The 25,118-nt window shown below is 45.8% G+C and overlaps 1 protein-coding gene across 1 annotated transcript in view; it reads left to right on the top strand.

The window, feature by feature from the left end:
• Positions 1-1,983: 1,983 nt before the first annotated feature.
• The window catches only part of LOC124235989 (core histone macro-H2A.2), a 49,665-nt gene continuing 26,530 nt past the window's right edge, over positions 1,984-25,118 (top strand). Inside the window, exons 1-2 of the mRNA XM_046654589.1 lie at positions 1,984-2,162; positions 21,554-21,783. Of these exons, the coding sequence (XP_046510545.1) occupies positions 21,612-21,783 (172 nt within the window). The 5' untranslated portion in view covers positions 1,984-2,162; positions 21,554-21,611. The remainder of the gene's footprint in view (positions 2,163-21,553; positions 21,784-25,118) is intronic.

Here is a 25,118-nt window from a genome sequence, read left to right as displayed (position 1 = left end):
ACCAAGTGGACTCTACAATCCCTTCAATTCTAATAACAAGAGAATTATGAAGCTGACATTTCCCCAGATTCTCTGAGTTGCGACAGCATCATCTATTCGAAGAAACCAACCAGTAGGAAATGGGAGAATCCTGACTAGTAAATTCCTTAGACCCAGCCTTTCCCTGGATAGCACATAACAAAATCTAGGATGAAATGAGTTACATAAAAGGCACATAAAAATGACCACACATACAATTTTTATTGGGAAGTTACAGGGAGAATGTGAATCTAATATATACGATGAATTATTCAACCATATCTCAGTCAGCCTGGCTGACTGGGTCACAGGTAGGAATATTTTTAAAGCGCTTCCAGAAGGCTCCTGAACCCTCTTGAATGTTGACCTGGAGGTTATTTCTGATCAAGAATGGACACCAGAAATCCATATAAGAAGGGAGATGGGTGCTACCTCTAGGAAGGGGAAATCAAAACCGTGATGAGATGCCCCAGGGGATCATTTGAAATCCTTTAAATATATGCCTTGGGAGAAAAGGACTTTATCCTGCCTGGATTTCTGACCTGGAGACTGCGTTCAAAGACAAACAACAGTGAGGGCACACATAGGGTAAAAGGAGTGGGAAGAAGAGTGGAGGAAGACCCCGTAAACTGAGACCATTGGGTCCAGGAGGGTTTGAGAAGCCATATGGGATTAAAACAGAGAGAGGTCTATTTATACCTTGATGATACATGTATGATCTTTTGGGAAGTCGACTGATTTTGCAGCAAAACACTTGTTTAAAATACACACGATCTAAAGCGCTATCTACTAATTCCACCAATAGCCCTGACTAACTAGTATGAATCCAGAGGTGGAAGGCATTTGGGTTCTTCCCACTAGGGCAATTGCAAGCTCTGTCACCCCAAGGTTCCTCATTGCCTAAACATTTACAAGTTTATGGGGCAAATATACACAATATTACCAAATGGGAAAGGCTTTGAAAAGCATCCCTTCCACCAATGCTGGAGAATTGTTTTCCTGAGAGTTTCTGTTTTTTGAAGAGATCAAAATTTTGCTTCTCACGATCCTTTGACTCATCAGGGAGAAATCAGAGGAAGTATGGATGGCCTATAGCAAGTTAGCATTTCCCACTAAAATAAATTCTTTTGCCCCCCCCCCCCCCCCCCCCCCCCCCCCCCCAGCCATGGAGCCCTGGCCAACACGGCCAGCTCCAAAGGACAGCACTGGCTTCCAGTAGGAACAGAACAACTACTAATCCCATTATGGCAACTGATTTTTGTCTACCATACCCCCATAAAAATGTATTTTCTAGAAACTAATAAAAATTGGTCCTTAATAGACTCTTGCTAATCTTAATACCCGCTGCGATATTACAAATTAACACACTATAAAGCAATCAAATTAAAGATTATGTCCATGCACACAGTCTTACCCACCAAAGCATACATCTGCTATTCCAAATATTAGGAATTGCTGGATTCTAAATCGATCTTAATTTATAAAATGCCCACAGGCATGGATATAAATTCTCAGTTCTCGTAGCTGTGGCCACCTTATGCTACCGTGGTGGACATAAACGTTAATGTATTTGTTATTATTTGAGGACCCAGGACGATCGAAGGTGGCATTTTTCGCTTTCACCTTCTAAGGCTCTCCCCAGAACTGCCCGATGAACGCCCACGCCGCCTTCTTCCACCAAAGGTGGATCCTGCTAACAGGAGCCTGGATCGTAACCAGAGCCTCTGTCCTCAGGTCTGGAGAAAACCTCATTTTAGCAAGAGGCCCTCGGCACATCCAGCAGATCCGCCAGCGGCGCGGAGGCCGCGCGGCTTCATCTTTAATGCTCCTGAAGGACAATAGCTCATCGAGCCCCACCGAAAGCCCCGGACCCGTCGCGGAGCCTGGGCTGGCGGGGGATGAGGCTGAGCGACTCCTCCTAGAGGTGGTTATGTGGAGAAGGAGCAATCCCTTCTCCCTCCTCCTCCTCCCCCCGCTACTATCCGCGGCCCGGAGAACTGCCGCTTGCCGCCATTGACACGCACAGATAGAACCCAAAGAAAGGCAAAGAGTCCTGCCCGGCACCGGCGCCGCGCGGGCCGAACCTGCGCCCGGGGAGCGGCGCGCAGAGGGACGGGCGCCCGGAGCAGGCGGCGCAGCACCAGGTGAGCCCGCCATGGCGATGGCATTATTGTTCAGGGGCTTCGGGGTCTGGAAACAAAACGCGCTGCTAGGGCAGTGCAGGGGCCGGAGAGAACCCCCTGCCTCTCTCCGCCACCCAGCCCCCGCGGGCGCACCCCGAATAGTCGACCCTCTCCGCAAAAAAGAAAAACAAAAATTAAGAAATCAAGCTGCCCAACTTGCTTCCTCGGAAAATAAAGGGGGGTGGGGGGGGGAGAGAATTGCTAAAGAAGCGGTAAAATTCCTGCGGTCGGCGAGGAGCCAGGGGCATCTCGGGCGATGAGGAAGGGAGGTGGAGGGATGCCGGGTCCAGCAGCGGGCCCCGGGCGAGGCTGGACCCGGAGGAAGCGCAGGGCTCCTGGGGATGCGGAGTTTGAGGCGCAGAAGAGGGAGGAGGAAGGCGCCCCGCCGCCGAGGGGGACTGGTCCGGGGGCGGTGGGCTGCGCTGGGGCCCAGGGAGCCCGGGCAGGGCCGCTCGGGGGCCTCCGAGGGTGCCCGCCCGAGTTGGGCGCCGGCTGCTCCAGGCTGACAATGGAAAGGGCGCAGAGGCGCCGGGCGGAAGAAACCGGGGTCCAGGGGCGGGCCGCGCCAGGAAGGTCAGGCCGGGGACGCGGGGCGGCGGGGACCAGCACGGGGGGCTGCTGCGCGGCGGGCCGGGCGCCGCGGGCGGCCGTGAGCCCCGGGCCGACGGGGAGGAGGGCTCGGGGCCGGGCACTCCCCTCCGGTTCCCTTTCCGGGGCGCCCAGTGCCGACGCGCGCTGCGCTTTCCCCGGGAAATGGCGGCCCCTCCGCGGCTCGCTGGACAGCCCAGGGTTCCCGCTTTGCGCGGGAAAAAAAAAAATAATAAGAAGGAAAGGGGGAATAAAAGTAAAGTGGCTGCGATGCAGGAAAGGGCTGCGCCGGGCGCCAGACGCTGTGCGAATCACGTTTGGGGCGCGGCGGGCGGGGACCAGCCCTGCCTCCCCGGGCGCCCAGCCCGCTCCGCCCGAGCACCCTAGTTCCAGCCTCGCCCGCCTCCTAAATCGCGCCCGTGAGTGTCTTTCCCCGCCTTTCCTCGTGGGGGCGCCCTCCGCTCCTGCCCTCTTTGTTCCGCACGACAGCGGCCCCAGGGGCTTTAAGCCTGCCAAGGCCCGAATGCGCCTCCTTCTCCAGGAGTTTCCAGTCTTTGATTGTCCCTGTTGGTTAGTGGGCCACCGCGGGCATGATTTAGGCCCGGTCACTGCCGGAATTTATCGGCAAGGGGCCCAGGTGGCTGAAGGGCTGAAAGGAGGAGAGAAGAAATGGGCCGAGAAAGGAAAGCGCGGGTCCCTGTGTGTTTGAGGGGTGCGGTGGAATCACGGCCCCGCCGCCCTGGTTGTAAAGGCAGCTTTGGTGTTCCATCAGCGCTGGGGAACCGAGGGATCAGTCCAGCCTCTGTCCAGCTCCGAGGAATTCAAACCAGGGCGGGGGTCTAAGCGCCCTAGACCTCAGGAGCCCATTCCCCTAGGAGCAATCAAGCCACCATAGCAAATGGTTTCCTCACTTTCCTCATTTGTGTTTGTGTCTAAATACAATTGGACCCTCACTGGGCCGCGCAGTTGCTATTGAAACGGTTCAATAAGTGAGAGAAAAAGGAACATTATTAAGAGCAAAAATGTGTCATCGTTATGTTGTTTCTTATTTAGGACCAGTTCCTTTGTGAAACACAAATTAAGCTACACCTAATTCTCAATTCGTTCATCTTTAACTAAAAATTGTCTCATCCCTTTGGAAAACTCCTATTTTCAAATAATGTTCAGAGCACCAAGATTTGGAACCACGCTCATGGATTTTTAGAAATGCTTTAGCCCAAGATTATCGTATAAATAAATATAGACACCGCCTGGAGGAAAAGTTTATCTTGAATCGCATAATTCACACCTTTAAAACCTCTCTTTTCTGTATCCTAATTTCCTTTAAAAATATGCCCTGTTCTCCACTCGTTTTTCCTACCCTGCCACATCTTCTCCTCACCTGGGTCCATTTATCGCCATGCTTTAGACATTATTAATGGTTTTCTCTATTTCAAAACTCTATAAAAGAATTTACCTCCTTGGATCCAGAACGTTCCAAAGATTCTGACCTTACTCCCTCACCATTCCATCTCTGTCTAGCTCCCAGGGATTGTGAGGCGCCTCTAGCCTGCTGTTTCCAAGTGGGTGGGACACCCTGCTAGCTATTGTCTGAGACCACCAGGTCTGTTTTCACTGCCTCCTGCCCTAAACCAGGAGGGAATCCTGTCTTAGGCAACTTGAAGGATGTCTGTAACTTGTTCCATGGGAGGGAAGTGCAAAAATTCAACCAACTTTCTTTTTTAAAAATTTTTTTTAATTTATTTTTTTACTGAGGTAACATTGGTTTATAACATTATATACATTTCGAGTTTACATCATTCTGTGTTGACTTTTGTAGAGACTACATTGTGTTCAGCACCAAATGTCTAGTTGCCATCCATGACCATACAAATGTGCCCCTTTACCCCTTTCACCCTCCCCCCAACCCCTTTCCTCTCTGGTAACCACCAATCTGTTGTCTGTATCTATCTGTTTGTTTGTTGTTGTTGTTTATCTTCCACATATGAGTAAAATCATATGATATTTGGCTTTCTCCATCTGACTTATTTCACTTAGCATAGTACCCTCAAGTTCCATCCGTGTTGTCGCAAATGGCAAAATTTCATCTTTTTTATGGCTGAGTAGTATTCCATGTGTATGTATCACATCTTCTTTATCCATTTATCCTTTGATGGGCACTTAACTTGTTTCCAAGTCTTGGCTATTGTGAATAACGCTGCAACAAACATAGGGGTGTATATATCTTTTCAAGTTAGTGTTTTCATGTTCTTTGGATAAATACCCAGAAGGGGAATAGCAGGCTCATATGGTAGTTCCATTTTTGATTTTTTGAGGAGTCTCTATACTGTTTTCAAGAGTGGCTACACCAGTTTGCATTCCCACCAGCTGTGTATGAGATTCCCTTTTCTCCACATCCTCTCCCACACTTGTTATTTCTTGTCTTTTTAAGACTAGCCATTCTGAAAGTGTGAGGTGATATCTCATTGTAGTTTTGATTTGCGTTTCTCTAATAATTACTGATGTTGAACATCTTTTCACACGCCTGTTGGCCACCTGTATATCTTCTTTGGAAAAATGTCTATTCAGATCCTCAGCCCATTTTTCACTTGGGTTGTTTGTTTTCAACTGACTTTCTTAAGAATGTTTTTCATTCTGAAGAAATAACGTCAAAGTTAGATGCAATCTCGGTAAATGCTTTGGAAAGGTGTGGATTGTTCAGAGATGAGCAAAGAACTTATGGTTAGAGACCATTCAACAACCATTCATTGAACACCTACCAGATGCGGGAGGGGATGCAGACATGAGGAGGTCGTGGGCCCTGCTCCCAGAGCACTTACAGACCCAAGCCTAAGAGATGAAATATATACGCGCCTAAAACAGAGTAAAAAGTGATTAATATGGGCAAGCTAGTGGGAAACGGGTACTTTCATGTACTGCTGACAGGTGTGTAAATTGGTGTAGTCAATTTGGAGGGCCGTTTGGCACTGTTAAAATCAATAATGTGCACATTGTGTAACCCAGCCATTCCATTTCTTGATATGTGTCCTAGAAAAGCAGGCACAGGAGTGCACAAGTTATGTATTTCCCTTCCATGGCAGAGTTTTGGTAGTTCTGAAATTGAAAACATCAAATGGCCATCAACAGAGAATGGCTAAATAAACTCTGGTAAATCTATCTTCTGGAAAATCAGGCAACAGTTAAAAAGAATGGAGTCTGTATATATTGAGATAGAAAGCTCACCCAGACATGTTATTAATGAAAAAAAAAAACCAAATTGTAGAACAATAATACTGTATAGTACCATTTATGTAAAAACAAAATAAAGCTGCATTTCCATAAGTGGAAATGCATACATAAATAGATAGGGGAGGTGTAGAACAAAACACCCACTGGAAGACAAGAATTGTAGGAATTGGCAAGGGGGCGTTTAGTCATATCATTATTCGTACCCATCCATAACCATTGTTATAGTAATTGAAATTTTACAATATGAATTAATTAACGTAAAGCTTGGCTAACTAAATACAATTAACAATTTAAAAGTGATTGACAGTGTGTAATAAAAGTCACAAATAGGGGCCGGCCCTATGGTGTACCGGTAAAGTTCAGGCGCTCCACCTCGGTGGCCTGGGGTTCAAAGGTTCGGATCCCAGGCTCAGACCTACACACTGCTCATAGATCCATGCTGTGGCGGCATCCTCCATACAAAATAGAGGAAGATGGGCACAGATGTTAGCTCAGCAACAATCTTCCTCAAGCAAAAAGAGGAAGATTGGCAAGAGATGTCAGCGCAGGGCCAATCTGCCTCACCAGAATAAAAAAGTCACAAATAAAATGCTACAACAATTTTTTAAGAGAAAAGAGAATTCTAGGATGGAAGGGAGGGATTGGGGCAGACTGCATAGAGAATGTAGTAGGATTTGGAGGAAAAGGGGAAAAGGGACAAGGCAGGGAGAGGAAGCCTGGCGCAGACACAGAGCTCTAGCCAGCTCTTCCCCTTTCTTAATAAGATTGTGTCAACTCCCTTGCAAGGCTGAGTCCTGGCCCACCCTGCCACAGTTCAGGTTAAGGAGTGAACTGAAGGAATAGTTCACAGTCTCTTCCATCTCTAGGATTCTATGAATACCTTAAATTAGACTTGGGAAGAAAAAAAATGAATAGGAGAGAATGGGAGTTCTTTTTTTCTTTTGAGTAAGATTAGCCCTAAGCTAACTACTGCCAGTCCCCCTCTGTTTTTTTTAGCTGAGGAAGCCTGGCCCTGAGCTAACATCAGTGCCCATCTTCCTCTAGTTTATATGTGGGATGCCTACCACAGCATGGTGTGCCAAGTGGTGCCATGTCCACATCCGGGATTCAAACCGGTGAACCCTGGGCTGCTGGGAAGCAGGACATGTGCACTTAACCACTGTGCCACTGGGCCGGCCCCGAGAATGTGAGTTCTAACAATGGTATTGGAAGGTGGTATTTTAAAGGATGGGGGATTTTTTCTCTCCTGGATGCACACTGGGATGTGTATTGGGAATTAAGCTGGAGGGAAGGATAAGTGTTGAGAAGATAATTCATTTCCCCAAAAAAATCACAAAAGGAACCCCAAACTGCTGTTGAAATAAATATTTAAGGCTGGTTTCATTTATTCATTCACTCATTTAAGGAATATTTACTGAACATCAATTGTGTATGTAAGTGCCATGGGGGATGAAGCATGTGACAGACAGAGTGTAGAAGAAACAGCCCCAGACAGGGGCTCTAGAAGTGGGGTAGGGGCTGGTCCTACGTCTGCTCTCACACAGACTGTGTGGCCATGGACCCGTCGTTTCATGACCTCCACCCCTCCCATGCCACACCTTTTATTGTGGCTAAAATTAGGAGGGGTGACTAAGTGATTATTACTTCAGGCCCTTTCAATCTAAGATTATGATTTTGTGAAATCCTTTGATTCTAACATTGTGATGATTGTGAATTCCCAGGCAGATGGAATTTGGGGAATATGGGATTAGACTCGGAGGGGCCCAAAAGTGCCCAGGCTTGGGAAAAACCAAAGTGTTCGGTGTCATGAAAGTTCTCAGTAGATTACGTGGCTCTCAGAGTTTTCCCAGGGTTAAAATTTCATTACCATCCCTTTACACCAGCTCCTAAGATCAGTGAGGGAAATAGAAAGATGTTACTGGGTTTTAAGCTTCACGTTACCATACACACATCATCAAGCACTATGGTGTTATGGTACACTCATGCAACACATAACAACATGTCGGTCAATGACTGATCAATATACAACGGTGGTCCCATAAGATGAGCACCATACAGCCTAGGTGTGTAAGAGGCTATACCATCTAGGTTGATGTAAGTACACTGATGTTTGCACAATGACGAAATTGCCTAATGACGGGTTTCTCAGAATGTTTGATTGACAAATGACTGTGGTTGCTTTTGAAATGGAGGGACAACGTTAGCCTGCATTCTATGAAAATAATTCTCCAAAACTGTTTCCTTTCTGGAAATAGTCATAATAGCTAACGTTTGTTAAATGCCTACTACCTGCCAGGTCCTGTTGCAAGTACTTTATATGTATTAACTCATTTAATTCTCACAACAGCCCTATAGGTAGGTACTATAACTACACCCAATTTATAGAAAAGAAAAGAGAGGTTAAGAACATGCCCAGGTCGCACAACTAGACGGTGGTGGAGTTAGGACTCCAGCCCAGGCACCCCCACTTCACAGCCCTGTATCCTTACATCCGTGTGCTGAAAACAAGGAGCTGCCAGCATTCCAACGATTCTCAGATTATGTCCATTAATATTAGTATACGCAGATTTTTATTTTGACTCCTTTTTTGCCTCACTATTTTATCTATGTCAAATGAAAGATAAAGAGCATCAGATTGAGCCACATAACACTGTACTTTAAACTGTCTTGTCAGAAGTATTAAATAAGATAAATTTGGTGGTTTCTCTGAAGCCCTCGCTGTTCATTTATCCATCTCACCATCCATCATACTTTGCCCGATTTATTTGACTGGCATTGCCAATTTGGACTTGGAATGGAGTGAGTAATTCAAGTCAGAATTCTCGTGCTTTGACAGGAACGTGTGTGGAAATATGTGTAGGACCACCAGCTCAGGACAGGAATGTTTACTTCAGCTGACTCTGTGATGTCAGAAGAATTAGCTATAGCGAACATATTGTTTACAGCGACCAAACTGTGCCACATGGTCTGACCAAAGATTTGGGGGTTGTTTCTGGATATGAGAGGCAGTCCTGATGATATAGTTTAGATGCCTAAATTTGGGATATTTCCATGACAACAAGACAAAAATATAACAAAATAAAATCAAACTTACCCTGGAAAACCCAGGCCCTGTATTTACTGCCCTGGCACTACTAATGGTATGTACACAGGATTATGTAGCTTGTATTTTGTGCTGCCTTCACTGTTCAGTAAAACCATTAAAATTAAATAGTGGTGGTAGACTATGAAAAGGTAAATTCCAGTAGCTTATACATTACACAACATAAACTTTTAGATCAGACGATAATTCACTGGCTTCCTCACCAGAGTGCTAGACTTCCAGATTGATTAGTCTTCCAGAATTTCAGTGAGGCGGTAATCAACTCCAGTGTTGGCCCCTTACTACTAAAATGGATTTTCACCTCGGCTGTTTTTTAGTGAATAGCGTAGATCATTGTCTTGGTGTGGAGAAGAGGCAGCCCCGCAAGCTAAGTAAAGCAGATCTTTTCAGGTCCTGTTTTTGCTTCCTGTGGTTGTCATGGGTGATGAAATAGTGACTTCAAAGGAAAGATCACCTGGATGTGACTTAATTCTACCCAGTTGTTCCATCTCTATGAATGTAAGTAACAGACGGGGGTCAGAAGGAGTGACGTTTTTGGCATCTTCGTAGAATAGTAGCTAGCATCTTTCAGGTTAGAAAGGACGTCAGAGGTCATCTGGTGCAATGGTTCCCAGGTGAGCTCCACAGAGCCCAGAGTTCCTCAGAGGCCCAGGGCCAGAAAGGTGGGAACCAAGCCATGGAGGTTCCCAGGCACCTCCCCATTCCACCCAGCACAGCTCCCCTTCCTTCCGTTTATTTTATTTATTAGAGCTCCTGAAAGGTTTTATTTGAGCAAATGGGAGGTTATGAAAAATCAACTGATTTGCCTACAGGCCACAGCTGATCAGTGCAGAACTGGAGCCCACCCCACACACTCTGGTCTACTGCACTTTCCATTCTACCTCCATGATGCCCCCTGGAGGTCTAGCTGGTTCCACCCACAGATAGAATGACACTATGGCTGGTGGTTGCCTTTGCCTGGTGCAGCTGATAAAATAGGCCAGGGCCCAGGGGCTATGGGGGACCCACACAGCCATGACCAGGGAGCTACACTGCCTGTCCCCAGCATAGAATACTACAACTGAAGCCACAGCCCCCCAGCCGCTTGTCCCCATAGTACAACCACTGCCTGAGGACTGACGGAAAGGAAAACAGGGTAGGGAGGAGCAGGCAGGGGAAAGGATGGAGAAAGAGGGGTTCCTGGGCAGCTGCCTCTGCTTAGAGCAGTCTCTTTTAGCTTTGAGAGCCCACAGCTGGTGCCAGCTATGTACTCAGTTGCCCAGCAGACATGGGTGTCTCGGGAAGCCCCTGGTGGGTCAGGCAACACCAGGGGCTGCAGCCCACCTGCTGTCTGGTATTGGTACACTCACTCCCCCGACAAAGGGAGCTCCCCCATCCCCTCACTCCCACCTAAGGAGCTTGTCTTGGCTCAGACAAAGCCAGTCCCCTGCTCAGAGAAGCAAGACAGGCGGCTGTTTATAACCATAAACCTCACTACCAATTTGAAACTATTAGATTTTGAGGAAACAGGACAGCTTGCCCACTGTTTCTGTTTGTCACTTCTCAAAAAGCAAGATGAGAGACCAGACTAGACTCAGTAAAGGGTTTTGTTTTTGTTTTGTTTTCCATGAATAAATAGATTCAGGAAGGCAAATGGGTTCATTTTCTCCTGGCATGCATTACTCAGATTGACAGAGAAACTGAAGTTATTTTTATTCATCCATTTACATTCATTTCTTGTCCAACTGGTACCATAGGTGGTACCATATTTATATTCGAAATAACATGTGCTTAATAACAAAGAAGCAAAATATATATCAACAACTTGTACTTTCAACCTTAGCTCAGGTTCAACAAAGACAACAAAACATGTTCGAAGTCACCGTGTGCTGCAGTAGGAGCAGATACCCTAGACCCACTCCCTGTCCGCCCCCATCCCGGGCCCTGCTCCCCTCCAGAGGGCCCAGACGGCCAGGCAGTCTCTGCCTCTGAATTACAAAGAGCGTGCTGGCAGCTGAGCTTCCCGATACATTATTCCAGGACATGACTTGAAATACTTTTTAAAAAGAGAATGATTTGTAATCCAATAGTGTAATTTAAATAAATTGGGTTAATGCTTGGTTCTAACGTTCATGGTTGGTTAATTTGGTTAATTTGATCCCTGTGTCATTTTGATGAAATTCCACTTGATATAGCTCTTTACATTATAAATTGTTAATGTACTTTAACATATATGACGATAAAATTATTGACTATTCTCATTCACTTAAAGGTGGCCTTGGAAGAAAATGGTTTGGAAAGTATTACTCGTGCAATAATGATTTGCCCTTTGAGTTCATAAATGGAAGTGTAATAGAGCAAGTGATTTAGCTAGTATTACTGAAAATGGTTTTTACAGCTACAAAATAATACTAACAAACTATTATTATTGTAATGCAGTACTTAGGGTAACACACCAAAATATATTAGAATTCTGTTAGGTGTGAGGCTGTCTAAGAGATTTTTTTATGCCCTTTAAAAATATATTTCTACATATAGTCAATATGTTTATATTGAATTCCCTTATGTCCTACCTAGTTTTATTTCCTCTCATTTTATTCTCCCAAAGGATAGTTTTGAACTGACAGAGTAAAGATGCTTCTTTGCAGTGTCTACTTCGTTGTTTCATAAATATTTACAATATAAAATATTCTGAAGCACAGTCCTTCAGATTAGGGAAATATCACGGGGACTAAAATTGAATAAATTGAATAAATTTCAGCAATTTTAAAACAGTACACGAAACCATTAGGGGATGATGTTATGAATTTCATGTTCATGAACATTTCAGAAAACAGTATTTAGAGTTTTTTTTAAATTCATTTCCATCATTACAAATCTATAAGACCTCTTATTTCTAGATTTAAAATAAGATATCTATGGCAGCATTTTGATTTGTATACTTTTGAGGAGAATGATCTCAAATGAGTACTTTAAAGTAAGCTGTCTTGTAATTCCAGATCCTTTGTCAGGGTTCATCGGCCCAACCAAACCTCACCCGTGACACACTGGCCTGTAATTATTGCTCCCAGTCTCTGATGACTGACTGCTCTCTCTTTTTAAGAGCCACTTTGCAGAAGCTTGACTGCAGAGAAATGGTCATTTAACTCAGGATTGCTGGTGGCTTCTAACGGACCATCTTGCTGGTGGCTAGTTTACCATGTTCCTCATCAGTTTACATATAATAAAAATTTCAAGAAGTTGTTTGAAGCATGAAATAATGGTTTACTCTATCAGCTATTTACGCTTGACAAAGAACTTATTTGAATTAAAGGGAAATTTTGGTCTAAAGAAACCAGGCTCTCTTGTCTTTTCATGAAGCTGTCAGTGTATTAAGTAAAGTTTACTGTTTCTTACCAAAAGCAGTTCATTCAATACGGGCAAATGCTTAGGATTCTTCCTTTATTTCCTCTCCTCCCTTCTGGGATTACAGCATAATTTTAAATATTGTTTATAGAATCAGGCAAATACAGACACACTGAATTTTATTCTATTATATTAATGTCTTATATAATCTCTTGGTAGGAAATTTTATACTCTTCAATTATCTCAGGACCAGTTCGTTTCCAACAGCTCACCTGGTGGTGGAGTGATCTAACTTTTTCAGTCTGACATTATCACTCAATTATAAACCAGTGGAGCTTTTCCTCCTTACCAACACACTCATTTCTAGGCTAATTCCAAAATTATGTTTGTTAAGATGTTGAATTAAAATGACATTTTCAGTTTCCAGTTCAAAATGATGGGCTTGAGCCCTTGTAATTTCCTTCTCTAGAGCCCACAGAAATCATGGTCAAGAAGCACAAAGAAGGGACTGGCCCCGTGGCCAAGTGCTTAAGTTCGCGTGCTCTGCTTTGGCGGCCCAGGGTTTCACCGGTTCAGATCCTGGGCGCGGACACGGCATCGCTCATCAGGCCATGCTGAGGTGGCGTCCCACATGCCACAACTGGAAGGGCCTACAACTAGAATATACAACTGTGTACTTGGGGGTTTTGGGGAGAAGAAAAAAAAAGAAAAGAGGAAGATTGGGCAAGAGATGTTAGCTCAGGGCCCATCTTTCAAAAAAAAAGAACTACAAAGAAAGTCAACAATTAACAGCAAAGGGGCGGGTGCTGGTGTTGGTCATCAGATGGGAGATTTCAGCAAATTTCTGGAAGACTGAAAGTACGTGGGACCAGGGGCACAGTGTCACATGGAAAGCCTCAGTAAAAGCAGGAGGGAGCTGCCCTGGAGGTGGACAGAGGAGAAATGGGGTGTCATTGAAGGTCTGTCTCCAAAACAGCCAGGTGAACTAGCCTCTTGCCCTCCCCTACTTCTGGTAGAGTTTCTGGCAATCTGGCATTTATCCTCCAAACTAACAATCTGAGGTTTCCTCTCTAAAGAAATCAAGCAACTACAGGGCAAGTCTAGAATTTCTAGGAATAAAATAAATAAATAAAATACAGCTCCCTCATTCTGGCATTTGGGGGCTCTCACTTCCTACTGGGCACTCTCAGGTGATGCCTGCTAACTGGCGAGATCTACACATGCGCCCAAACAGATCCCAAACAGGAGCCATGCCTGCCAAACCGTAGTGGAGGAAAGCTTTCCTGTCCGCTTGTAACATCAGCCTTGTCTTTCATTCTTAACTATAAATGTATGACCAAAGATCACCAGGCATTTAAGGAAAGCCAAGAGAAAGATAAAAATAAATAAATAGGACAACTGACTGGATCAAACAATTTAGAGAACAGAAGATAATGTAAACACATCCTGACAAGTTTCAGAGAGATTTGAAGCCATGGTGCATTCATGAAAGAACAGGGTGCTATGAAAAAGGAACAGTCAGAGAACAAGGGCAAGCTCTTGGAAATTAATGATAGGATTGCCAAAATTAGATACTGAAAGAACGGAAAAAATAAGAAGGAAAGGATAAGAGACTTGGAGGAGATCAACACCTGGTCCACAGGCCTCCCGGTAAGCGACAAGTAGAGAGAGGGGTGGAGAAATAAAGAAACAGGAGGACATAATCACATGCGTAAGAGAAAAGAATTCCTGGAGTTAGGAAAGACGCTAGCCCTCAGGTTGAACAGGCTTATCACCAAGTGTTGAGCAGGATGACCGGGGTAGGGGAGGACCCACACTGGACACATCCTTGTGAAATTTTAGAACATAAAGAGAAAAATCTAAAAGCTTGGAGGGTGGTGGCACCAAACTTCTCTGTAACTCTCTATGCTGAAAATGATGGATCAATGGCTGCAAAATGTTGAAGCAAAATGATTTTGACGCTAAAAATTATTTACCCACTAAACGATAATTCAAAGATCATTCAATAAAGACTGTTCCATTTGTGTAGGAAAACAAAGTTTACATCTTTGTACTGTCTCGGAAGAATGACCAGGAAAACAAGGGAAAAAGCCAAGAAAGAAGTCGATGGGTCAGGGACGAGCCGGGAACGCAGTCCCAGGCCGACCGCTGGGTAAAACCATCCTTCCAAATGGAGCCCGAGGTCAGAGGGTGCAGCATAAATGTCTCTGGGAAGAAAGTGGCCCCTGCAAAGAGCAACATTGCATGTGTGAGAAGCTGGGTGATTTTTAGGATATAGTAAAGGCCCATTTCTCTTTTGTCAACAAGAACAAAGGAAATTCAGCCAATCCTCGTTATTCGTGGATTCCGTATTTACAAATTCACCTACTCACTAAAATTTATTTGTAACCCCAAAGTCAATACTCATGGCGCTTTTGTGGTCATTCAAGAACATGCAGAGAGCAGGAAAAATAATTGAATCACCCACTGCACACCAGACCCAGCTGAGGTCAAACTAGACCATGCTCAGCCTTTCTGTTTCATCTCTCACGCTGTAAGCTAGTGTCCTTTTCATGGTCTATTTAGTGCCACATTCTCACGTTTTTGTGCTTTCTGTTGGTGATTTCTGTTTCAAATGGCCCCAAGTGTAGTGCTGAAGTGCTGTCTAGTGTTCTAAGCACAAGAAAGCTGCGAGATGCCTTCTGGAGAAAATGCATGTGTTGGATAAGGGTCATTCAGGCAGGAGTGAAAGTGCTGTGTGCTGCAAGTTCAATGGTAATGAATCAACAGTAACATTAAACAAGGTGTCTTTAAACAGAAACACACACAAAACAAGGTTGTGTGTTGGTCTGCTGATGAAGAAGCTATGACTGGAGCCTGGCGCACCCTAACCCCGTTAACCCGAGGAGTGGGGCAGCACCCCTGTCCTGGGCTCCAGGGTCCCGGCTGCTTTACAGAACAGAACTGCTGCTGGGAAGAAGTGACTGTAATCAGTAACTCGGGGGTGGGAGGGGGGGCTAGACAAGAAAGACGTGATCCACATGCTGAGCCAAGTAAAATGTGGAATGATTTTGAACAACTCGTTTTCAGAACAAAGAGAATCCACTTCTTATTAAGACGTACGGGTCCTAGCGTTGGACCACAGAGAAGGAATGTGAGGCTAGCACCCACTCGACTCTGAAGGGAACGGTATTTACGAAGTCTTGATCCTATAGATGCTGCTTGTAGGCATTTAATTTTCAAAATAAACCTAGAGACAAAATGAAGATTTCACTGTAATTACAGAACAAAATATAAACTTTATGGGGCCAGCCCAGTGGCATAGTGGTTGAGTTCCTGCGCTCTGCTTCGGCAGCCTGGGGTTCAATGGTTCAGATCCTGGATGCAGACCTACATGCCGCTCATCAAGCCACGCTGTAGCGGCATCCCATGTACAAAATAGAGGAAGACTGGCACAGATATTAGCTCAGGGCCAATCTTCCTCACCAAAAAAAAAGTATATAAATATATATATAGAAATAAAATATAAGTAAAATAAATATATGTAAACATTATGAATCAGGACAATGGAAAGTAAGGAAGACAAAGGTGGAAATGAGATGATAAAGTAGGGAGGAGAGGACCAGGGAAAGGTTGGGCGCGCACATCCTCATCTTATATACCAGTGACTCGAGAGATGATCCCTAAAGTTGGTCGAGTCAGAAATAGAGATTGAAGTAAATTGTTTAAAGGCTCCAAGGCAATCAGTGGAGGAAATGAAAATGAAAATATGCTGTCAACAGTTGGAAAGGGGAGGAGAAAAGTGAGTTGAGTTCTCATCCTTCTGACACAGGCATTGATAGACACCGTCTAAAAGTGAAATAAATCGAGAAGTAGAGGTATAAATGATAGCGGTTTGGGAGGTAACCGCCAGAACTGAAGTTAAACGTTGTTACGTGGAGTCGCCTCTGGCCGTGAGCTGGGAGTAGGAAGAGTGGAGTGGGAGACTGTTGCTTTTCATTTTATGCATTTCTTTACTTTTGGCTTTATTTTACTATGTGCAAGTATTTCTTGGATTTCAAGACATAATGAACGCAAAGTTTTAAATAACTCCTTTAACTTCTTTATTTTCCTTGTTTCAGGGTGACCTTGAGCATGTCAGAATTATCTGTTTCAGCTTGTTGGTGGGCGGCCCTAACAGAGAAGTCCCCAGGCTTTCTCTCTTCACAGAGAACTTAGTGTCTGGGTCATTTTTTTCTTGGAGCCCCTAGGCCAGAAGAAATGCCTATCAGCTCCATTTATTAAGGGGTCAGGTTCAAACAACTTAAGTATTTATGTCCTAACAATTTAGTAGCTGTTTGAAAAAATATTAACGCATGAATTAGAAGAAAAAAAGAATATTTGTATCCCATTCTTAAATAACCACAATGAATTATAAATAGGATGTGTGCACCTGTTGGGCACTGCACAACTTCTCAAACCTTAGAATCAGATTGGACACCGCAACTCTCATTTTCTGTTCTACACTGATTTCCACCCGGCACTTGCTTTTTTAATCACAGCAACCGCCAAAAACTCAGCTTTGCAAAGGCAGGACATCATCAGAGGAAGACAGTGCAATCCACTGTGAACCACCGGAGAACCACTGTGGGCTGGTAGTTGTGGGGTCTGACAGAGGTCACATATCACTGTATTTCCCTTGAAAGCTTGAATATTCGCTGCTGTGTCCCAAGGTGCCTTGGCTCACAGTTTGAGAGCCGTGTCTCTAGCATCTGTTTGAAACTTTATTGTGGTCTGTCATGCAACTTCATTGGAAAATATTGGAAGATGGGGCAATGTATATTTCACAACATCTGATGTAGTTTCTTGTTCAATAATAAATGCTCCATAAATATTGCCTTTCATTGAATCTATGATGTCATAGATTGCAAGATGCATACTGATGTCTAGAGACAGTAAGATGTAAAAAAAAAGAAGAGTATCATAAAATCAATGAAATACAGTAGTTATTTGAATAGGCTGGTGTGAGTTTATTGCCCGTGTCTGAGTCAGTGCTGCAATTTAATATTTACCCTTGTGATATCTGTAAAATCTAATGCGTCGGTGTCCTGATAGGCTTAAAACTCAATCACAGAAATAAATCCTAGGACAAGAGAGTCTGAACAGGCCCTCTTGCCCGGCGCACACAAACCGGCTCTGTTCTCCCAACGCTGTGCTCTTGGAGGCGAGCGAGTGAGCAGGCAGCACAGCGTTCTCCCTCTTCTTGCCTGAGTTTTGAGTGTATAGTCCTGTCCCCACTGCTAACATGCTTCAAACTCTCCCGCTCACTCTGCGAATAATTACAAGACTTCATACCTTGGTTGTCCTTGGTCTCTCAGATATGAAAGGACAGGTATATCGCAGATCTGGGTTGGGTCTGGTCTGGTTCCCAGTTCCTCTTAAGTACCCCATGAGCAGCCTGGAGGCTGGGGCCGCCTGAGCATGGCCCCACGGTGCCTATAACCCTCCGCGAGCTTCCTCCAGCCATCTTTCTTCAAATGTGTAAACAAACGTAATGCACTCTAGTCCTTAAGCTTGGCCTAAGTAGAGCAAAATTTGTTTTAGAGCAGAAGGTAAATAAATGTAAACATTTAAGTATTAATCTGATGAAACACGTTTCCCATTGCAATAGTTCTTTTCTCCATCGATGAGTGGCCCCACACAGAGATTCACATTCCCAGGAAGTAGAGAAAACCCCTTTAAGTTTTTAACTCCTGACTTCCCAAGACTGGATAGAGTCCTGGGAAGGGTGGCCTGGAAAAGAAGGACGTTAGGGGTTATAACTGCTCCCCGCTCCAGACAGAGTCCAGCACAGGCTGCGGGGCAGGGGTGGTCTTTGGAAAGCAGGGTCTTCTCTGGAGGGTCTGAGGAGGCGCAGCCCTTCCTTCTGTCTGGGTTCCAGTAGGCCTGATGTGTCAGCTCCCCTCAACCTCCTCTCTGCTTCCCCCGGGATTCCTGGATGGGGACTGATTCTTGCAACGTGCGCGGGCCTCCCAGCCCCTGGGGCCCAGGAGTTAGGTGTCCGTGGCTTAAAGCCAGCACAGTGTCTGAAAGATGGGTTCCCCAGGCACAGAGAGCTCTGCAGCCCTTTTGAAGCACATGCAGCAGTCTCTCACTTCGGCTTCCAATGGAATTGCGTCCCCCACTCTAAAGCCCTAACCTAGAGGAAAGTCTGGAAGCCAGAGAAAGTCTTGTGACAAAGTGCTGGGTGTGGGGTCGCCCCTCCCTCTTACAGTTTCAGCTGCTGTGTTTCTCCGTTTGATCTAACCCTGCTTTTCCTCCCTTGGCTAGTTTGTCTTCATGAATATTTTAGGCGTCAATCCCCTAAAGTCTCCTGTTTTCCTGCTACTGACAGTCCTAATTTCCAATTTTTAGGGCAATTTGTGACTTCTCTTGGCTGATATGGGAAAGTCCCTAGGTTGCTTTATCCTGCACACCTAGTCATTCCCTGGGTGTTTTTGTTTGAGAAAAATGGGGGACGGGGGGATGGAGGGGGCCTGCCCTTGTGGCCTTTGTGCTCTGTGCTCTCTCTGACAGTGGGAAAGATCATGACCATCCAGTACACACCCTATCCACCAGGGATGTCCACCCTGTGATGGGCTTTTCAGGTGGTTTCCTTGGCAACCAGACCTACTAATCTTCCCCATCCCCTCGCTTACCAGTCACTGAAAAAAGCACATAATTGGCTTAGTGGAGTCACCATACTAAGACATCGTTATCAACCGGCTCGTAACTCTTTAGAACTCATTTCCTAAAGGGACTAAGCTGCTTTTCCAAAACCATTTGAAAGTGCATTTCACAAAAATTGGAATGTTAAAGACCAGAGGACCTTCAAGATCAAGTAGTCACCTCCCTGTTTTACAGATGAGGCCTGCGCAGATGACATGTGGAGCCCACATAGCTAGTTATGTAGAAGTGGGACCATGTCCAGGCTTCCTGCTCTGAATCCCAGGCTCTTTCCATTATGGGGGGAGCCACCTCAGTTCTGAACACCGCTACCGGCTAGCAGACCTGTGCGGCGGAGCTCTCTCTGAGGACAGGGGCCATTTCACATTGCTTTATGTGTCCCTGTCCCGGTGATGACCAACAGCAGGTGCTCCAGACATTCACTGATGCCTGCCCTAAGTTTCCTGAACATAAATTGATGGTTGTACCCCTCATATGCCGTCACTTGCTCCCTCCAAGAGAGATTTATAGATTTATGAGCATTAGCAGCGGAAGCGCGGAAAATATGAAAGTTCTAAAAGTGGTGATACTGTTTTATCCTTGTGCCTTACTGTGAAAGAGATAATATCCTAAGGCTATTTGCTCATCTTTGCTTGTACTTAACTTTGATGAATACCTACATCTTTTAGTGGCAAAACGACACAACATAGGAGCACAGTAAGTGTGTAAGAGCATTTAAAAATAGTGTATGTGAAGCATGTAATAAAATGCCTCCAACTTGCATCATTCTCCTCCGGTATGAGAATGGGGTTTGTTGCTAATTCTGTAGTTTTTATATAAAACTCCTCAGTCATAACGGAGCAATCAGATACTTTAAAATTGAGCTCTATGTTCATTCTTCCATCCAGATTAAATAAATCCCAGTTTTGTATTTTTCCTGTTAGCCATGCAGTCATTTAGCACTTTCTTCCATCATCGTTTCAGCCACTTTCTTAGATGTCTTCATTGCCATCTTGGCGGTGTGTAGACTGACCTAGCCAAAATTTGAGAGGACCACCTCAACATATAGAACCAATTTCAATTTATTTTCGACTTTCTCATTTTCCATCCCCAAAGGAAAATGGCCACTGAGAATGATGTTGCCCCTGGGGCAAACAGCCTTGATGCATTCACGAGTTTCCTGGAAATGTTCTGTTTCCTTTTCTTTGCTCCTGCATGTTAACTCTTTGATATTTGCTTTTACTTATTCTGGATTATTTTCCGTTTTTTGGTCACAGGACTCCCTCAAGCAACAGGTTAAGCTCTATTACAATTCTCTGAATTAGTTTTCGCCTTACAAAGACTTTTTCAGAAGTATATAATTATTTTGTCTTTGCACGAAAGATAGCTTCCTGAAATAACAATGAATTATGTACACATCCCTTGGTGCATTGTACTGAGGTCACCTCTTCAAGCTGATTCTGAAGTGTCTCCCCCAGCTCAGCCTGGATCCCCCACTCCAAGGAGCCAAGGCATGGGCTGCATTATAGCTTTGAATTTGCTATGTTTGGTTCCTCTGCATCAGCATATTCAATAAAATTGCCGCTTCTGGCATGTTTTTGTGTTTAAGAATGCTACATTACTGGAGAATTTAAAAGGGTGTTTCCGTCTGAGAAGTGCACACCAGCTCTGAGTTGCTGGTCAGAGCTAAGCATTGTCAGAGGCGTGGCCAGATTGACTAAGTACTGTATTAAAATAGGCAGAAGCAAAGCCGGGCAGAGGAGCTGGATGAGTTTTCTGGTTGCTGCTGTGGCAGATTACCTTCAAATTTGGTGGCTTAAAACAATACACATTTATTCTCATACACATAGTTCTCAATACACATAGTTCCCGAGGTCAGAGGTGGAAAATCAGTTTCTCTGGACTAAGGGGAAAGTGTTGGCAGGCCTGGTTCCACCTGGAGACTGAGGGGAGAATCCATTTCCTTCTGTCATCTCTCTTACTACTCCCTCCGATTTCCTGCCGCCCCCTTAATAAGGACCTTGCAATGGCATCAGGCCCACCCGAATGACCCAGGATGATCTCCTCATCTCAAGATCCTTAACTTAACCGCATCTGCAAAATCCCTTTGCCACAGAAGCCAACATATGCACAGGTTCTGGGGATGACATCCTGGACAACTTTGGGGGCCATTATTCAGCTGACTTGGGAACTGTGATCTCACTCTCCAGTGACAGTTTCTTTGGCCCCTCCTGTGGAGGTTGGGCTGGCTTGATGATGTGGGGAGGTGTTTATGGGTGGGCCTGCTGATGCCCTGCCCCCTACCTGCACTGCCCTGCGGTGGCAGCCAGGTCTCAGCTGCCTCCACTGGGCTGCCAGGCGTGTCACACGGTGCCCTAGGGCCACGCCACTGTTCCCAAGATGTTTGCCAGCCACCCTTCCTCAATGTGCCTTCTTTCCTTTTCAGCACGAGTTAGTGCCGGGAGGCCACTGTGTCAGCAAGCTGAGAGGGAAACTGAGGCAAGATGTCAGGCCGGAGCGGGAAGAAGAAAATGTCCAAGCTGTCCCGTTCAGCCAGGGCTGGTGTCATCTTCCCCGTTGGAAGACTGATGCGTTACCTGAAGAAGGGGACGTTCAAGTACCGGATCAGCGTGGGTGCTCCCGTCTACATGGCGGCAGTCATCGAGTACCTGGCAGGTAAGGTGCACCCACGGGGCAGGACCCCCCTCCCGGCCCCCAGCCTCCCCTTGGCGCCTCTCGCGCAGGCTGGGAGGGATGCTCTCATTCACCCTGTGGCCGTCTCGGGGCTGCTGTGGGCCATAACAGGGTTTCGGCTTGCCTGCTTGACTAAAATCAGTTTCTGCAGGCTTTAGGGGAGGGAAAGGGGCATGAAGACAGACCATCAGCATGGAAGGAAGAGAATTCCCAAGAAAGTGGTCCTTCTAGACCAGCCCCGAAAAAGATGTGTCCTGCTTTAAGCAAAGGCAACATGTAAAAATCCAGGTTCCTGCAGAAACTACAGGGAGGGCGGGGGCTCGCTATTCATCTTGTAACGGGGGGTCTTCACTTGACTTCAAGGTCCTCACTAAACATCGGTTCTCCCGGTGTATTAAACTAGGACTCAGTGTCCGTAAATAACACTGACCTGAGCGTCTGAAGCCTCTTCAGTGGTTCCGTGAAGCCTATACAATAACATTCTAATTTTGCTCTCCTTTCCGGAGGTGGTTACTGTCTACAGCCGATACATAGGAAATAGTTTTCCATATTGGCTGTTAAAATTATTTTTTCCTAAAAGATGAGATTTTTGCTCTGTGGTCTTTGTATATTTGAGTGGCTTTCTATTTAGCTTTTTTGTTGTTGTCCTCTTATGTCACAGTTAAACAGAAACCAAACTTCACAATTTCAAGGATGCTTTTTAAAAATATATATATACATATATAAAATATATGAAAATAAAGATAGATATATATAAATAAGTGTGATTAGTTCCTTGACGGGTCGTTTTAGCCATGAGCAACAATGTCTGACTTTGCCCGAGGTTAACCAGTCCCTCAGACGCCCAGGTTAGCTCGCTCGGGAAGTCCACGGGTAAAAAGCAAACCTCCCCACACTGTCGCCCCGGGAAGCCGAGCCCCTACAGCCGCAGCATGGAAACCCCTGGGCGCAGCAGGGCTGGACCCAGCTTCTGCCCCAGGTCTCTCTTCCCCTCCTGCTTCTCCCTCAAGAGCAATCCTTCCTCCTCTTTGGATGCTCGGTCCTGCTCTGCCGTCTTGGTGCCCAAGCACTGTCACTGATAAAGGGTTTACCTTGATCCGCTCGCAGAAGCCTTCTCCCCCGGAGCTTCCATCACGCAGACCTCAGCATCTTGAGCCTTTCTCTTCTTGTAAATGAAAGACTTGTTCCTGGGCTAAAAGTTTCTCGAGAGAACCTTTAGGGGGTTGGAGAGAAGGGCTGGAGGGTCCTGAAAGTCGATGCAGTCAAGCGTGACAGAGCAGTGCTTTTCCACTCTGGGGATGTTGTTGGCAAGGGGTTGGAGCTGAGACTGCATTTCTTTCCTTTTTTTCTTTTTTTCTTTCTTTTTTTTTTTTTTTTGGTGAGGGAGATTGGCTCTGAGCTAACATCGGTTGTCAATCTTCCTCTTTTTGCTTGAGGAAGATTGTCGCTGAACTAACAGCTGTGGCAGTCTTTTTCTATTTTGTACTTGGGACGCCACCACAGTGTGGCTTAATGAGTGGGGCATAAGTCTGTGCCCGGGATCGGAACCTGTGAACCCCCCAGCCACCGAAGTGGAGTGCGAGAACTTAACCACTCCACCACTGGGCTGGCGCCCTGACTCTGCATGTCTTAATGCACTCCTAAGGTGATTCTGAGGCCTCTGCTCCAGGAGCCACCAAAAGGAAAAAGATTGTAGCCACTCTTTTAGCAGCAGGCCTGAAGGCTTGGGGAAGACTTGTTTAAAATGCAGGCTCCTGGCTGCACACTCCCCACCCTACCCCCCAGGATCTGATCCACTGGGTCTGGGGTGGGATCCAAGAATCTGATAGAAAAAGCTCTCCGCTCAGGGAGGGAGAGGAAGGACTTTGAGAGGGGTGCATGAAGCTTTAAGACAATCTGTGAGATCCTATCACCCACTGAAACTGGAGGACCCTGAGTCATGGAGGGATCCCGCCTCCAGGTGGGGAGCTGGGTTCCCTGCAGTGCTGCGGCCCCGAGCCATGCGCTTCCTGCTGCGCTGCCCATTGTGATGTCTGTATAATCAAAAAATTAAGTACTTTCTGTGCGTCCACCTGGCAAAAGTCTAAATTTCGAGTATAATAGAACAAACTTTGGCCTTTTGAATCACTGGCATCTCTGTTAGTCTTTGGTTCAGATAAAAGTTAGGGCTGGCCTCGTCGCCAAGTGGTTAGTTTCACGAGCTCCGCTTCAGTGGCCCAGGGTTTCACCAGTTCTGATCCTGGGCACAGACATGGCAGCACTCATCAAGCCATACTGAGGTGGCGTCCCACATAGCACAACTAGAAGGACCCACAACTAAAATATACAACTATGTACTGGGGGGCTTTGGGGAGAAGAAGAAAGAAAAAAAAAGATTAGCAATAGGTGTTAGCTCAGCTGCCAATCTTTAAAAAAAAAAGTTAACATTTTCCTATTCATTCGTTCAACAAATATTTGTTAGACGTCTACATGTCAGTGCACACAGGAAGTCTTATATGACTTTTAATTTATCTGGGATTAAAGCCACCAGACCCTATAGCAATGCATACTCTAGCCTGAACGTCACCCTCTGGACTCTGAGCCAGCACATCTTTAAAAATTTATAGTATCTCCCAAAGTAGAAGATCACCCCACTTTTCAAATTGATCTCTCATAATCCTCCATTCACTCAGCGAGCCTTTACTGAACACCTGCTGTATGCCAGGTGTTGTTCTAGATGCTGAGGATACGGCAGAGACCAAGACAGACAGGAGTCCCTGCCCTGGGACATGGTGCATTCTGGAGGGGAAAAACAGCAAAAAATAAGTGTATATGGCACACATCAGAGGGTGATGAGTGCCAGGGGACACACAGCAGGAAAGGAGAGAGGTGTTCCGGGAAGGGGGAGGTGAGGGGTTGTAAATAGAGCCGTCAGATAAGGTCCCCCGCCAGGGGCGGCACGTGAAGGAGGCAGGGAGCGGCAGGGGCTGTCGGGGCAGAGCTCCAGGCGATGGGAGGGCAGAGCTGGGAGTGCTGGGGGAGCTTCAGAGGGCCCAGAGGGCAGGAGCTGAGGGGGCTTGGACTGTAAATGAGGCCCGAGGGAGAATGGGCTGGTGGGGATAAGAGCTTGAGAAGGGAGCTCTGGAGGGTTCTGAGCAGAGGCGAAAGTGAGCTGACCCTGGGGAGAGAGCAGAAGCCTGGAAAGCAGCAAGAAGCTGATGGGGACATCTGATGAGAGCCATGTGGTTGGGGAGTGGGCAGTGAAAGGATCGAGAAGTGGTCAGAGTACTGGTATATTTTGAAGGCAAAGCCAACAGGGTTTGCTGAGAGGTTGGACC

The sequence above is a fragment of the Equus quagga genome, chromosome 2 (genome assembly GCF_021613505.1).
Source record: "Equus quagga isolate Etosha38 chromosome 2, UCLA_HA_Equagga_1.0, whole genome shotgun sequence".
NCBI classification, from domain to species: domain Eukaryota; kingdom Metazoa; phylum Chordata; class Mammalia; order Perissodactyla; family Equidae; genus Equus; species Equus quagga.
The sequence above is the reverse complement of the archived record's forward strand: the minus strand, read 5'-3'. Positions and strand labels throughout refer to the sequence as shown.